This window comes from Pelmatolapia mariae, linkage group LG16_19 (genome assembly GCF_036321145.2).
Source record: "Pelmatolapia mariae isolate MD_Pm_ZW linkage group LG16_19, Pm_UMD_F_2, whole genome shotgun sequence".
Taxonomy (NCBI): Eukaryota; Metazoa; Chordata; class Actinopteri; order Cichliformes; family Cichlidae; genus Pelmatolapia; species Pelmatolapia mariae.
Window position 1 is genome coordinate 25,936,695 of NC_086241.1, and position 14,991 is coordinate 25,951,685.

Below are 14,991 nucleotides of genomic sequence, written 5' to 3' on the forward strand. Positions count from 1 at the left end.
CGGTAACGTCGCATCAAATGGAAAGAGGATCGAAACACAGAAAGTGTAAAAACATATTAAAATTTTATTTACAAATATGTACAAAAATAATGTCCCTCTTCCTGACGTGTCTGTGGAGCCTCCATTTGGTCCACAAATAAATACCAGTAGTGAAATGGGCTGCTGTAGAGGTGAATGTGAGTGGCGTTTAGGTTGGACGGTTTCAGGATGCTTGCTCTGCTGGGTTCATTACTCGGCCCATGAAGAGGATGGATCCTGAATTGGAAAGCAAAGAAATATTTTGCATTAAAGGATCATGTGGAATGCTAGTTAAGCAATAATAATTATAATTAAAGAGATGTAGGGAGAAATTGCACTGATGCAGTCTTTGTAGATCAACTTAGTGTGTTTTTTGAATCACCACTAGAGGTGGCCATATCAAATATATTCAAATCCTTCACGATTGTATGGAAAATCATGCAGAGAGCAAGACTGGCCTCAGATAAACAGAGGTACCTTGCAAAAACTATTGCTGTAATTTCATATCTTTATCCATATTCATGACACTCAGTTCATGTGATCATGTCACAAAGTAACTGCTGCCACCAACCCAGTGATTGGTCTTTTCGTCCCTTGACGCTTCATGTCAAACTCTTGAATTCACTTCGGCTACATGTTCCAGTCTGATCTCAAGGGGGCTGGAGTAACGCCACTGCATCCTGAACTAATGCAAAATCCACAATATGCGTACTGTAAATAAGCACGAGTTGATATAGCTTACAGTCATACCAGCCCAATTTTGTTAGATCTCAGAAGCTAAGCAGGGTTCGTACTTAGACTGGAGAATAACTGGGAATACCAGGTGCTGCAAGCTTTGCGAGCAGTTGTGCTTCATGCGCTAGTCTACCAATTGGAAGGTCACGGATCAATTCCCCAGCTGGTATAGAAAGAAGTGCTTGTACGACTGGGTGAATGAGGCTTGAAGTAAAGAGCACTTTGAGTGCAGTTACTGTAGAAAAGAGCTATAAAAGTATCAGTCCATTTACAACTATGGTGTTTCAGACAAATAGATATCTAAAAAACAGGGTGATTTCAGCTGCCTCCACCTATACACAGAAGTATTTTACTTCTTTATGATTAATATATTATCTGCAATTTTCCCACTGCAAAGCCAACCACAGTCTCCAGGTTCTGGCCCCAGTGGAAGGCTTGTGTTTCATCAACCATACTTGTGTATAAGAAAACGTTACTCAAGCATAAGTAAATAGTGCTTTTCTTGGAGATTACGTCAGACAGTACAAATCTGATTTGCAATACTGTGCCAGTTTTTTGTGTTTTGCTCAAATGTGCAAAAAAAAAAGGATAAATACCTGTTTTAATGTGTCGAAGCAGAAATAAGAAGGGTCGGTCCGCCTTAAAAACAGGAGCGCGGGATCTTTTGAGTAGCACCATAGCTGTGTGAGTAAAGAGTGCATTTTTAACAACCTTATATGATAAGCACTCATTCCTGTTCCACTATTGTAACAGACATTACTCACCGGTAGCAGCAGCTGCCTTTGTTCCATCCTCTGTGACTTCTATTCTTACTTCATGGAAGGCATCAGACACATAAAGACCCTCCTCCGCTGCAGGAAGTAAAAAATATTGAGCAATCGTTTGCATGAAACATGCAAAAAAGCTTTTGAAACAGGTATTTTGAACATACAAGCTGACCTGATATTCCAGTGAAGTCAGCTGCTGTCGGGTTAAAGGCATCACTGACGCCCAGAGCAGGGAGCACCGACCTCAGGTTGAATTTGTTCTGCATTTTAAATCTGCAAATACCAGACGGAGGCTATGTAATTTGCTGTTTTATTTCTCGTTTTTTTTAATCGAAACCTAAAGATGGTTTTCAAGCACAAAAGTCTGTAATCTGCTGCACCTCGGCAGGAAGATGTCCATTTTGGTTCTTCGCAGGCCGCCGTCCCAGGATGCCAGCTGGCGTGCAGTGAGCTGGGCCTCGAGGGAGGACAGCGGAGTCTTCCTCTCACTGGGAAGGACCACCTGCAGACTCAGGGAGCGGCCCAGGTACGGCAGCTGCAACACGGTGTAGCGCTGTTCTGACGCTGTCCTGAATTGACCTGCCAGAGAGGTGAACAAGTTCAAGTGTTTTGTTTACAGTTTCCATCAGATCTTTTGGTCATTACATGCTTTGTTTAGCTCCTTCTTGTGGCTGCTGTGCTGGGTCTACAAACCTGTATTTATGTAAGCTTATAATATTGTAAACATACACATAAATAGAAATAAACCCTTTTATTTTTTAACTAAAGCTTTTATTAATAATATCAAATCTGACGGGTCGAGTGCAATGATAGCAAATGATTGATGATGAAGAAATGGTTCAAAGTTCTTCACTTCCTTTAAAGTACATGATGGAAAAGGTTCTCATGAAAACAGATAAGGGGCAAAGCATGAAACAAGCAATCCAAATGATGATCGGGACTGCAATGCCAACCTAAATAATTTAAGAGTTCCAAATGTTAAAAGAAGTTTGGTCATCAGTAAACTCCTGAGGGGACTTTTAAGATGAGTTTCACCAAACTGCAGTGGTGTTTTGTCTTAGATACAATTATAATTATAGCAGCAACAGCACTTTTTCAAATTTCTATCAGCAGACCACATGGGAACCAGTTGTAAACAAAACACTGATATATTAGCACCTCATTAAGGTTTAGCTTTTAAATGCATCTGCACCTGGAAACAGGGTGGGTAGATAAGAGAGTGGGGTGGGATCTGAAGCCTTTAAGTGTCAGTGAAACATCGTCTCTTACCAAAGCTAACCTCTGCGGCCTGATACATCATGGGCACCTTGATCACATTCCCATCTGAGAGCACAAACGGCAGATTCTGGGTGTTGGTGAACATGAACTGCTTCTGCCAGACGCCCTTGAAGGCCACTGTGTTGACCAGGGCCACCTGTGGCCAGTGTCCCCACCACAGAGCCTCTGCTTGGGCCTCGCCCGAGCCTGACAGCTCACCGCTGACGCTTCCTGCCAGGAGATGCCATGACTCATCTGAAACGCACAACGGAAGGTCAATGTACAGACCACCTGGCCTACAGGCCATGTAGCAGATAACACAATCTGTAGAAATGTTTGAAAATGGGTTAGAAATTCATGTTTTTTCTCATAAGGGTTCCAAAGAGACCTCTTCTTTGAAAATTGGAATTAAAACTGCTTTAATATATTTTCTAACACCAGGGGGCAGAGGAACGCCACAAGCTAAAATAATATCTCTCTTATGTTTTTATTGCCAACATATTAGGAAGCCGTTGCCCAGCAGAAAAGGATTGTCATCATCTCAGTGAAGTCGAGTTTTAGTTTGCTGTTGTGTGGTCAGTGTGAGAGGACTTGATCTAAGTATGCTTTCACAAACAGGAATGCACAGGATGTGCATTAAACCAAAGCACTCTGAAAATCTCCACATCAATGGTTATTTTACTGCAGGATCCATGCCACCCTAATCTGTGTCAGCATAAGAGTAAAAGTTAGTGGGAGCTCTGTCTGGGTTACCTTGCTGCTGTCCCGCTCGCTCCAGTTGGCTGTGGGTTTGATTGGGCTGGCTGAAGTTGGCTCGGACCACGCTGGTGTTGGCCCACTCTGATGCAAGCTGTGTGAACCCAGGCAGGAGCTGGACACCGCTCTGGATGAATAATGTGCAGGTCTGCTGCAGCCACATCCCCTGGCTGTTGTTGTTCATGTTGGCCTGGGAGTGCGACAGGAAGTCTTGTACGTGGGCATCTGCAGAAAAGGAAGACACAAAGATGTTTTTTCTACCCAGCGGTTGCCAACTACAGCCAGAGGAGTTAGTTAGTTAGTTAGTTAAAATGATCTATACACAAGTCAAACACTGCTTTTCAGTGCTTGCTCTGAATTGAAACCCTTATGGAATCACGTCTCGCAACTTGAGCGCCTTATTTGTGCACCTATTATTGAAGCTTTTAATGAACTTTCACTGCAGTGGTTACAATGGCATAAAGATATGCATGTATAGAATCACACCTCTGGGGATTATATCTACAGCTATCTTTGCCTTGAATTCTCCCAGTGATTTCAATTCAGGATTCTTTGATGACCATGTCTTTCGGTGTCGTGGAAATCCTTTTTATTTCATGATGGAAGCTAAATTAGAGCCTAAAGTCATCACTAAGAAGAAGTGGTATCTTGGAGATAAATCACCAGGTGTAATTTTCATTTTGTTTGTAAATTAAACACCTAACCTCTTGACCCAAAGGCCGAGCTGAAGAAGTCGTTAATGGGATTAGAGTTGGTGTAGAGGCAGGTATTATGGCTCCAGACACCACTATGCTCTGCAGGGCGAACAGCAGCAGGAGCACTGCTCCACACCACCTGGTACCAACAGCACTGAGGGCCACCCTCTTTCAGCCTCTTTCACACAGCATAAGGAGCCACTAATGCCACCTGGATAAAAACTTACATTTCCATTCCTATATTTAAAAATGTTAAAAGAGGAAATATCAGAAACCTACCATTCACATTGTAGCCCAGTGTTCCCTCCAGCTGAGCAAGTGTGTTGCCCCTGGCGCCAAGCTGCAGGAGCGCGAGAGACAAGGAGACGCTAACTGGCGACACGATCAAGTTGGAGTTGTTCTCCGTCTCTGTGAGAGTCTGGTAGAGGCTGATGGCGAACCTGGTGTGCAGCTCCCTCATGCTGTCCTGAAGGCTGTTGTTGCAGTAGCTTCTCTCCACCAACCAGAAGCAAATGATGAGTGAGGCCACTGGCAGCCGACACATCTCCTCAATGCTGCACGAGAGGATGTGTCCACAGGGTGCGACACGCGGACAAAAACACAAAATTCTGGAAGATGAAAAAAAATAAAATTAAAATAAAAAACCCCAATACATCAATGAAATCAAACAACATGCAACTATTTAAGGGTTTTATGTTTTATAGGAATGAGTGGGACACATCTTTAACCACTCTATCCATCCCAGACAAGTGGATCCGCTGGGATTCCTGCATCCTGCTTGTGGATCACTCAGTTATCAAATGTGGGAGCCTACAACGAGCTGGCATACAGCAAAGCAGACCTGCACCACTCAAAAAGGGAAGCTTTAATGGCCATATTACCTTTTCATGATGCTCAGTGTAGTACTTTCTCCATATAAGGGTAAGCAGATTTGTCCTATCCTGAGTGAAAAGCTGTTTCTGGCAAGCTGCCACAATAAAATGATTTTCACATGTCAATACATGACTACAAATAATAACGAAACCCTGTTTAGTTAATGTAGGATCAATACTGCAGATTTCTCTCAAATAAAAAGTAAGATTTTAAATTTAGGACATTCCTTTTATTTGGAGATCAAGGTGTTGAATTGCATCTTTCTCTAAGAGGTAAAGGTAAAATATGTCAGTGCTGCATTTTTTAAGGTACACTTTTGGATGGCTGAATGCATTTAACATGATAATTTTCCGATGATAACTATCGGTGCAGCTGTGTGTCGTACCTGCGGACAGGTGAGGTAGTTTCCGTTTAACTCCAGCTGTTCTCTCTGACTGGACACCGACCATTCAGCCTCTGGAGCGGACCTGTGTCCTGTCTGTCCCCTGCCGTCAGTCACTGTCCCCCGGCTTCCTGTTAGTAGAGTAACCCCTCTTCTGCTGTCGCCTGTCAGCCTCTGGTTCAGTCTGAAGCGGTCTGTAGTCATAAGACCGTGTTTAAAGGGGAACGCTCCGCTCCGTGTTTGCGGTCTCCGTCGGCGATGTCCGTACCACTCGTCCGGGATTCCTACCTCCGCGGGGCTATAAGGAGCCAGGCGGAGGGAGGTATGTCACCGACCAGCAAATCCCAAACCAGGCAGAGAGGGGAAAAACACCCACACACGAGTGCACAGAGGGGCAGGCATGCATCTGAAAATGCTACTGTGGAGACTCCTAATTGGTTACTACTAATAAAAGTCAAACACATTGAGGGATAAACCGTTAAAAAATGTATCATAAATAAGCTAGAGGTGAAACAACAGGCTGTTTAAAGCATGTGGCTTATGAATAGTTCAGCATTTTGGGAAATTAAAGTATTTCTTTGAGTTATTCTTATATTAGTAGTTAACATTGGTAGCTTTCATATTTGCCCTTTAGTGCAGCCCTTTAGCTTAGCTTAGCATAACTGGTACAATAAACAGCTAGCCTTCCTCTGTCTAAAAGTAACAAAAACTGCATGGCAGTAACTCTTTAAGCCCACCAGTGTTACTTTTTATACAACACAAAAACTTTTATGTTAGCAGTAAGTTTCTTTCTGATTCACCCTAGCTTCCTGAGTCATTAGTTTAGGACCTTTTGTGTGTTTAGCGTTTTTATATACCTGTTTTAGGAGAGTACATTATGATTGTCACAGTGGGGTGAAAGCTTTTTCATTGGCAGGTGTCTCTACAAAGGCAGCTCACTATTACTGTTATCTGTACTACATGGACAGTGTTGGGGAGTAACGGAATACATGTACCGCCGTTACGTATTTAAAATACAAAATATGAGTAACTGTATTCCGTTACAGTTACCGTTTAAAAAGGTGGTATTCAGAATACAGTTACTTTGCTGAAATAAAGGGATTACACGGCGGTATTTTCCTGTTTCATATTGTCGCGGGTCAGGATTGTTTGGGTTTTGTTTGTCCTGTTGTTCTGTTGTTCCAGGCGGCAGCGTTACGGTTGCCATGGTTACAGGGTGACGCTCTCTCTCTCTCTGTGTTTCCTGGGTGAGAGAGCGCTTTTTTGTTGTTGTTGTTGTTGTTGTTGTTGTGCTAAGCTAATAGGCAGAATGCTACAGGCATAGCCCTAAAGAATGTAGCCTCATGGGCAGTGTAGTCCATGCTGCAGGGAGAATGGACCCCTTATGTGTCTGTGAGCCCGAGGAGGGAGAAAAAGGCGAGTGGAAAAGTACGAGTTGTCATCGAGCAGAAACGGGAGCTGGAAGCATGTAAATATAATAATAACCACTGCAGCCAAGAAGAGTGCCTGACGAGCCCAGTTGTAAGTAAGCTATTAAGACTCGACTGTACACTGTGTTCGTGTTTTCCTCCGGAACAATACGTTCCTGTTGGAGCAGCCTTTCAACGCCTCTCTCTGTCTCTAGCTAGCAAAGTTGACCCAGACAACAAAGTAAAGCTAGTTTTCGGCTACGAGCTCAATACGGAGCCCGACATATTAGCCAGAGGTCCCTTTACTACGGTTTGGAGCCGCGGACCTTCAGTAATAGTAATAAATCACACAGCAATAGTACATTCATGTAGTTGTAAAAAACATGATAATATATTAAGTAATCCAAAGTATTCAGAATACGTTACTCTCATTGAGTAACGTAATGGAATACGTTACAAAATACATTTTGGGGCATGTATTCTGTAATCTGTAGTGGAATACATTTTAAAAGTAACCTTCCCAACACTGTACATGGACATGGCAGAGTTGGTTTTCTGTGCAGTACAGGTCAATAAAGAGGATTGTGCTCGAGTTCTGTTACTTTATTATTCTGTTTTTAAGGACAGAGTGAATAAGCAAAAATACCTTCTACATCAATAAAGTGGTGTACGCTAGCATAGAAGCATAGAAAGTATAAAACATGGTTGAAACAGTCATGGATTGGCCTCCCCAGAGCCTGAAGCTCAACATCATTAAAGCACTGTGGGATTGACTTGACAGAGAACAGAGCAAAAGACAGCCAACATCCAAAGAAGAGCTTTGATTGTCCTTCAAGAAGTCTGGAGAACAATTCCTGAGCACTACTTAAGTAAATTTCATGAAAGCTTGCCAAACAAACTTAAGGCTGTGTTGAAAATAAAGGTGCTCATACCAAATATTGGTATATACTGTATACCAATATTATATACTGTATTTCTGTGAATGTTTGCGCATGTTTCAAAAGAATCACTGCACCTTTTCCCCATTTTCCTAGAAAAATATCTCAGCTTGCACAGTACTATGATTTGATCATATCATATCGATCTTGAGGTTATAATGTTTGTGTAAGGGGCTGACTACTGCAAACACCTGCTTGTTTTTTTGAAGATCACACAGACACACTCACTAAGACATCCATTCTGTTATACAAGTGCTTTGGCCTTTTGTTGCGATGATCAAAAGACATTTTTGCTTTGAGCGTCACACTACTGCGTCAGCATTTTTTAATTGGTATGGCTCTGTGAGATGTGGAACCGTTGCTCCAACATGTGATGCATAACAGCACCTCAGCCTTCAAGAAACAACATTATATGTTTTTGTACAGACTTTGAATGAGGTGTTAAAAAGTGTTTAGACATAATATTGTAGGGTTACAATGTAAGCACCTTAAGACAACTGTTGTTGAGAAAAGTCTTAGTAGTTATGTTATGAAACAGATTCTTCTTCCTCATCCTTATACCTACACATTAACTATGTAGTGTTCACATATGCTTACAGTATGTGTTCCATTACTAACATTCACCATGACATTATTATTGCATTTTGATTAAAAAAAACCCAAAACAAAACATGAAGAATTGCAAGAATTTTTCACCTAAAATCAGTCTGCTCTGGAGTGATCTGCCCCTCAACTGTCCCTCTTAATTGGGGAAATGAGAGTCAGCAAAATAAATTGTGGGTATTTTTCCCATGAAGACAGAGCATGATTGGTAGCCATCAGGTATTTGGCAGCTTTGACTAACAGTGGATTCCAGCCATTACTGGACTTGACTAATTAGTGAAGCCGTGGCTTGGCTTCATTAACCAGAGTCACCGCATTCTTTAAAACCCAACTCTCCGACTCTAAAGGCAGGAATTTGGAATTTTAAGGACTTTGTTGGAGAACATGAGACATCACAGTGACTGACCAAAGACAATTCTTTGTAAAGATGCCACCATTAACAGCAGCTTTCATCTTGGTGGACAAGGGGCCTTTGGTGCAACACTATGTTAGAAGTTCACATCGGTGAAGTAGAAATACTGGTTTGTACTCTCTACTTCTGATCCCTGGACATGCTACAAAGTGAGCTTCAGCTGCACTCAGAGTTCAAGATGCAGGTCAACTTACTCTACAGTGTCGCTGTAGAGTAACCCCCGAAGGGTTATATTCAAACTTTGATGTTTTATGCTGATGTCAGCAAATCCTCAATAATGACATCTGGATTGTTTTCATGGCTCATTTGTACTGATGTACAATGATTAACATACTGCTTTAAAGTTTGGGGGAAACAGTGAAAACTAAAGCTTTTTCTCTGTCATTTGACCTTAAAGCATTACATACTAAAATGGTGTTTTTTGCAGCTTTACAGTATGATTGGAGCAGAATTGGCTTCTATAAGCTTTTTTTTTAAGTGTGTTATACAGATCTCTCAAAGTTTTTATTAATTTTGCCACTTGGTGTGATCTTGACCTTGACCCAAGTCACCAAAATTAAATCCGCTTGAGCTCTTATTAGTATCTAGCATCACACAGAGTTTGAAAATGATATCTTGAAAACTGTGGAGGCTGGACTGCTAACAAAGAGACTGATGGGCAAACAGACAGATGGAACCAAACACTGATAACACAGTCATCGTCACTGCTCTTTGAGTAAGCGGCTACTTGGTCATTGAAGCAGTGCCCTTGCATGACAGCTGGCTTGTACCAGGCTACAGTGAAGACTATACTACAAGGCAAAGCACTTCTGCCTTTTAATGGTCCGATTTAAGTCTTGCAGTTCTTATATAGACTGGGCCCAAGTGCAAACCGTAAGTTCATGCTCTGTCTGAAACTAGCCATGTTAGCTCTCTATTTAAGCCAACTTTCTTTTGATTGGGTGTTGCTTGCTTGGTTTTTAATGAAGTGGTGATCTTGTATGGAAGGTTGTTTCCTCCACTGAAAATATTTTTGGGTTGTTTTTGGGGTTTTTTGCCATCCATAAGAAAAAGATTTGGCTTAGTATGTCACAATTGTGAGATAACAACTCAAAAATGTTATGTAGCTCTGCCTAGGTTTATTTATTTATATATTTTTGAGTGGTGGGAACAAGTTTCTATACTTTGAGCCCTGGGTGTCCCACTGCGCGACAAAGAGGCCCAATCTACCCTGGGCCACAGTCCCCAAGGGAGCAGGCCAGCAACCACGTCAAAACACCCAGTCAGCTACCCCAGAGTCACCAAGTGCTTAAAGATATCTGCTGTCTTTGACATCATACAGATCAAAGAGTGGGAAAAAAAATTGCAAACTGAGCATTCAGAGCCTTCTGACACATCATTCCTTCACTGACACACATGAACACACACTTTGCAATCATTTTCGATTTCTCCTTGGTCACTTTATATCTCTTTGTAGTTGTTTTTCACCTATTTATGCAGAACTCAAATGTAGTGCTATGCTAACTGAAAATGTAGTTAATACTCGAGATGAAGAGAAGCTGTTGATTCCTATCTAAAGCCACCATTTCCTGCAGATCTACCTGACACTCCTTTGCACACATATTATATTATATTATATTATATTATATTATATTATATTATATTATATTATATTATATTATATTATATTATAAAATTCATGATGCAAGATACGCTCCCTTAGTTTCCTGGGCACATATCTGGTTGGTTTGTTCAGGTAACGATCCATGCCAGTAAACTGTCCAGTCATGCTAACACCTTTCATGTGCACATGCATTCAGCTTTTTGTTTCCAAGAGCTTAGAAATATTCAATGAAGTTTTTTTCCTTACGAAAGCAGCACCGTTAATTGATGAGTATTTGTGCAACTCTGTGATATCTCTGCCTTTCTCCACATAGCAGCAACTTAATCCCTAGCTAGTGGAGGCTATCACCAGGCTCTCCATTCATGTCCTTCACTGCAGTCTTCTCTCCACCCAGTGACTTTTACCCTTGCAGGGAAAATAAAGGTCATCTGAGGTCACAGTGTAGAAAGCAAAGGAAGAGGAACTATTACAACTAAAATCAACACAAGAAAAAAGAAGACAATAAAAGGAAGGTGACAAAGGATTGAGAGAAAGCAGCTTATATATAGTTGTAGAAATGATGTGACAGACTCACTCACTCTGCTTCACCTCCAGTGGCCTACTTCCCTTCAGGCCCCGGGGCCTTGGGGCAGTTCATTAGGATTAAAGGGGACGCGGGTGTGTGGGGCCGGGCCAGGCCGCAACAACGCCGGTGTCGCCAGAGCGATCTGCCAGGTACGCCACGGCGGATTAGAGCCAGTAGTGCTGGCACTGGGAGAGGGGCGACGTGAGGGGACGTGTCCCGTGCAAGCATCACCTCACGGGGACATGAGTGTGGCTCTGGAGTTATGGGAAAAATCTCGATTTTACTTTTTTATTTTCTTTGAAGCACAAGAAATTGGAAGTGGGTGTGGAAACAGCAGGTACTATGTGGGAAACTGGAAATACCCTAAATGTTTAAGAAAGTATCCCATGCTGCAACAAAGAAATAAAACATCAATGACGCAAAAGCATCATTTGTGAAGCTTTTAAGAATCAGACAAAGTAACTGTAAAGCAGCTGTAGTTGTAACTTTTAAAATCCTATTTCTGTTTCACTATAGCACCATCTGCTGCCAGTTAATACAATCTCTTCACAGCCTAGTCAGACATCTGTTAACATTAAAAAGTCATAGTGGGACATAATTAAAATGAATTTGTTAGGGAAGGCACAGATAATTTGCTATATTTATATCGATTTGTCAGGGTTTGCACACCCGCCTAAGGTCACAAGGCTGTGTTGTTTCAACAACACCTAGTTGGTACAAAGAGTGCAAATAAAATAACCAGCCCAAACTGTTGATATAAAGAAGGATGAATCCATGCTTTCATGTTGTTTATGCCTATTTCTGATGCCACCATCCAAATGTCACAGCAGAAATTGAGACAGGAGTGGCACCTGCATATGTTGGTTCTAATGAGCGGATATTTGAGTTACTGTTGCCTTCCTATGAGCTCAAAGCAGTCTGGCTATTCTCCAGTGACCTCCTGCAACAATCAGGTATTTTCACCAAACTTCCACTCACTGGATATTTTCTCTGTTTTGGACCATTCACTGTAAATTCTACAGACGGTTGTGTGGGGAAACTGCCATTAGATCACCCATCTGGCACCAACAACCATGCAACAGTCAAAGTCACCTTAATAACTTCTTCCCCATTCTGATGATTAATTTCAGCATGGGCTAATTGGATATTTGTGTGAATGAGTGGCCAGTGAGTGTATACTTAAAATAGTAATGAATGCAGAGTTATTATACAATACACTGTAAGGAAAACTATACTGTTCCCCTTTATGCTAATAGCTTTATTAAACATACTTATACTTACATATACATATACTTATGGATACATAATAACTGGGGACTTCTGACTCATATCTATAGGGCTGATTACCAGTAATAACGTCCATCAAATCAAGTGATAGCATTTGAATTTGGTAATCAATAATCAATCAGACCTATAATCAGGTTTTCTTTTTACATATATATATATATATATATATATATATATATATATACATATATATATGTATATTTCTAACCCAATTTTAAAATCCACTATCCTCCTTTTTCTGTCTTCCCTGCCTCTACATTGTGTCTTCTCTATGTTTAAGTAATTTTCAGATCTTTGTTTTTTTGGTTTTTTTTACATGTTGCAAAGCCCTGTAGTCCAACTATTATTCATTTCATTTTATCCCAATATGTCCAACAGTTTCCTTGCACAGACTTTTAAAAAATTTATACATTTAATCTAAGTTGTTGAACAAATTTTACAAAACTCTGTCTGGGATCTCAGGATCTCAGCTTGCAGACTGATCTGTTTTCCAGACTTGGCCTGAAGAAGTAATATATTACACAAATCTCTGTGTTGATTGGTGGATGATTACATCACCTCCTCAGAGTTGCAAGATTTCGCCATGACAACCAATGTGCACTAATGTTGGATTTTTCTTCTTCAGACTGTGGACCACACAGGCAGGCTCGCACCTGCGTAAGTGCTCAAACAGTGCAGAGAGACAGGTTTCACAGTTTGAGCTGAAATGAGAGGTCGTTAAAGATTTTCCGGAGACGCAGACCTCGGTGAAGGCAGCTCTGACACATGCAGATACTGTTTCAGTGAGTCCTGGAAAAGCTGTGGAGAGATTACTTGAATTTATTCATGTGGAGATTACTTCAAAGGCGAGACACAACTCTTAAGTAGTAATAAAAAGAAAATCACTAGAAGTGAAACTCTTGTACTCAAATTACTTCTTTAACCTCAAAGTTCAGCACAAGGGGGCAGCACTGCATTGTAGTGAAATACTTTATTATAGTCTCCGCATTCCAAGAAAATTCTCTACTAAGAAGATATCTTTTTCATTTTTTTGCAAGTAATTTGTATTTAGGGAATGTTTTTTTATTATTATTATTATAACAGTGCTTCTTACACTGCTGGAAAGCCTTTCCCCATAAACTGTGCCACATCTGTAAGGAAAAATGCATTTGAAGGTTGAACAGCACATTGAGTATTTGGTTTGAACACATGAGAAATTTGCCAAATCTCTTCTGCCAATGCCAAACAACTTATTCTGCTGTTGATTCTTATTTTGAGGTTCTGGTACCCCAGGTGCTTACAATCGTATCCCTGATGAGCTGCACCTGTGAGCATGGACCCTACTACAGCGGTCAGTTGGTGTCTGCGCCAAGCGTACCATGTTTAACTGATCTGGATATGGCCCTTCCTACAAAAGTTGCAGCATTGTTTGATGGGAAACCTGGTACCATCTCTAATGGTGGATGTCAGAGACAGGCCACGAAATTGGCATCCCAAGAAGAAAAAGAAGACACCACAGGAAGACAGTTTCCTCACCGTGTCATCACTTAGGAACTGTAAACTGTCTTCTACAGATTTGCAGGATAATATGGCTGAGGGCTTTTTACCCAGACAAGCCGGAACAGACTGCACACAGCTGATCTCCAGTCTTATTGGGCTACAGGAGGCCTCCTGTGACTGCCCTTCAGTGTCAGGCACTGGTGTCTGCAACATGTGCACTGGAACCTGAACATGTGGAGAAACCTTATGTTTTAATTTGCGCAGATTCTGTCTACGGCAGTACACACAGAACATCATGCTGATTGCTGCACCGACACAGTAACAGCTTTTGGTGGAGACGCGATAGTGTGGGGAGGGATCTGCCTCACTAGGAAAACGAGCCTTGTCATCATTGAAGGAAATCTCAGTGCAGAGATTCTGCAACCAGTGACAGTCCCACATCTCCACAGTCTGGGACTGAACTCTATCTTCCAAGATCACATTCACCTCATAGAGCAGGGTTTATTGGAGACTACCTCCAGAATTTAAAAATGGAGAGGATGGAATTACCTGCCTGCAGTCCTGACCTCAACCCTGCTTATAGGATCAGCTTGGACATGATGTTCATGCCAGACCAACACAATCACATTTGCCTACTTGTGACAAATGCTGGTTGAAGAATGTGATGCAATCCCACAGCAATACTACCGAGGCCCCTCTTTGTTAAAAGAATAAATTATTAAATTGCCAATTTGTCTTTCGTCTTCAAATTTCAGTTATCCAGTCCAGTAAACAACACCAAACAACAGCCGGTAACAGAATCTGCTGTTTGGCATTGGCAAAGAAGATCTGGCAAGTTTTCATGGGCGCAACCTACAAATGCATTTTCCTTACAAATGTGGCACCATTTAAGGGGAAATAAACAGGCTTTCCAACAGTGTAAGATTTATTGCCAAGAAGCATCACTACAAGAAATAATTTCCTTACTTTTAGTGCCAGGTTTAGATAAAACACTCCCTTTGAACAGAAAGAAACTTGCAGGAGAATCATGTGTGTGTTATTGTTCCTGAATCTTATATCCTACTCTGTGGTGCAGCTTTCTGTACCTCTTGCACTTTTTATATTTACACAAAATGTCTTTTATTTTCACCATCTGGCTTCTTTTTAACATGCAAATGATCTTGTGCATATTTTTTTAATATACTTACCACACATCTGACCACATTTACATTT

General features: G+C 41.3%; 1 protein-coding gene across 1 annotated transcript; it reads right to left on the reverse strand.

Annotated features, from left to right (window-relative positions):
• Nucleotides 1-87: 87 nt before the first annotated feature.
• serpine3 (serpin peptidase inhibitor, clade E (nexin, plasminogen activator inhibitor type 1), member 3) lies at nucleotides 88-5,954 on the reverse strand. Its single transcript, XM_063498758.1, has 9 exons — nucleotides 5,487-5,954; nucleotides 4,508-4,836; nucleotides 3,531-3,758; nucleotides 2,790-3,032; nucleotides 1,901-2,099; nucleotides 1,693-1,793; nucleotides 1,518-1,604; nucleotides 1,350-1,433; nucleotides 88-255 (listed from the first exon to the last, which is right to left on the reverse strand). Exons 2-9 carry the CDS (start codon nucleotides 4,770-4,772, stop codon nucleotides 203-205), a joined length of 1,260 nt encoding a protein of 419 aa, XP_063354828.1. The 5' UTR covers nucleotides 4,773-4,836; nucleotides 5,487-5,954; the 3' UTR covers nucleotides 88-202.
• Between the last annotated feature and the right edge of the window lie 9,037 nt (nucleotides 5,955-14,991).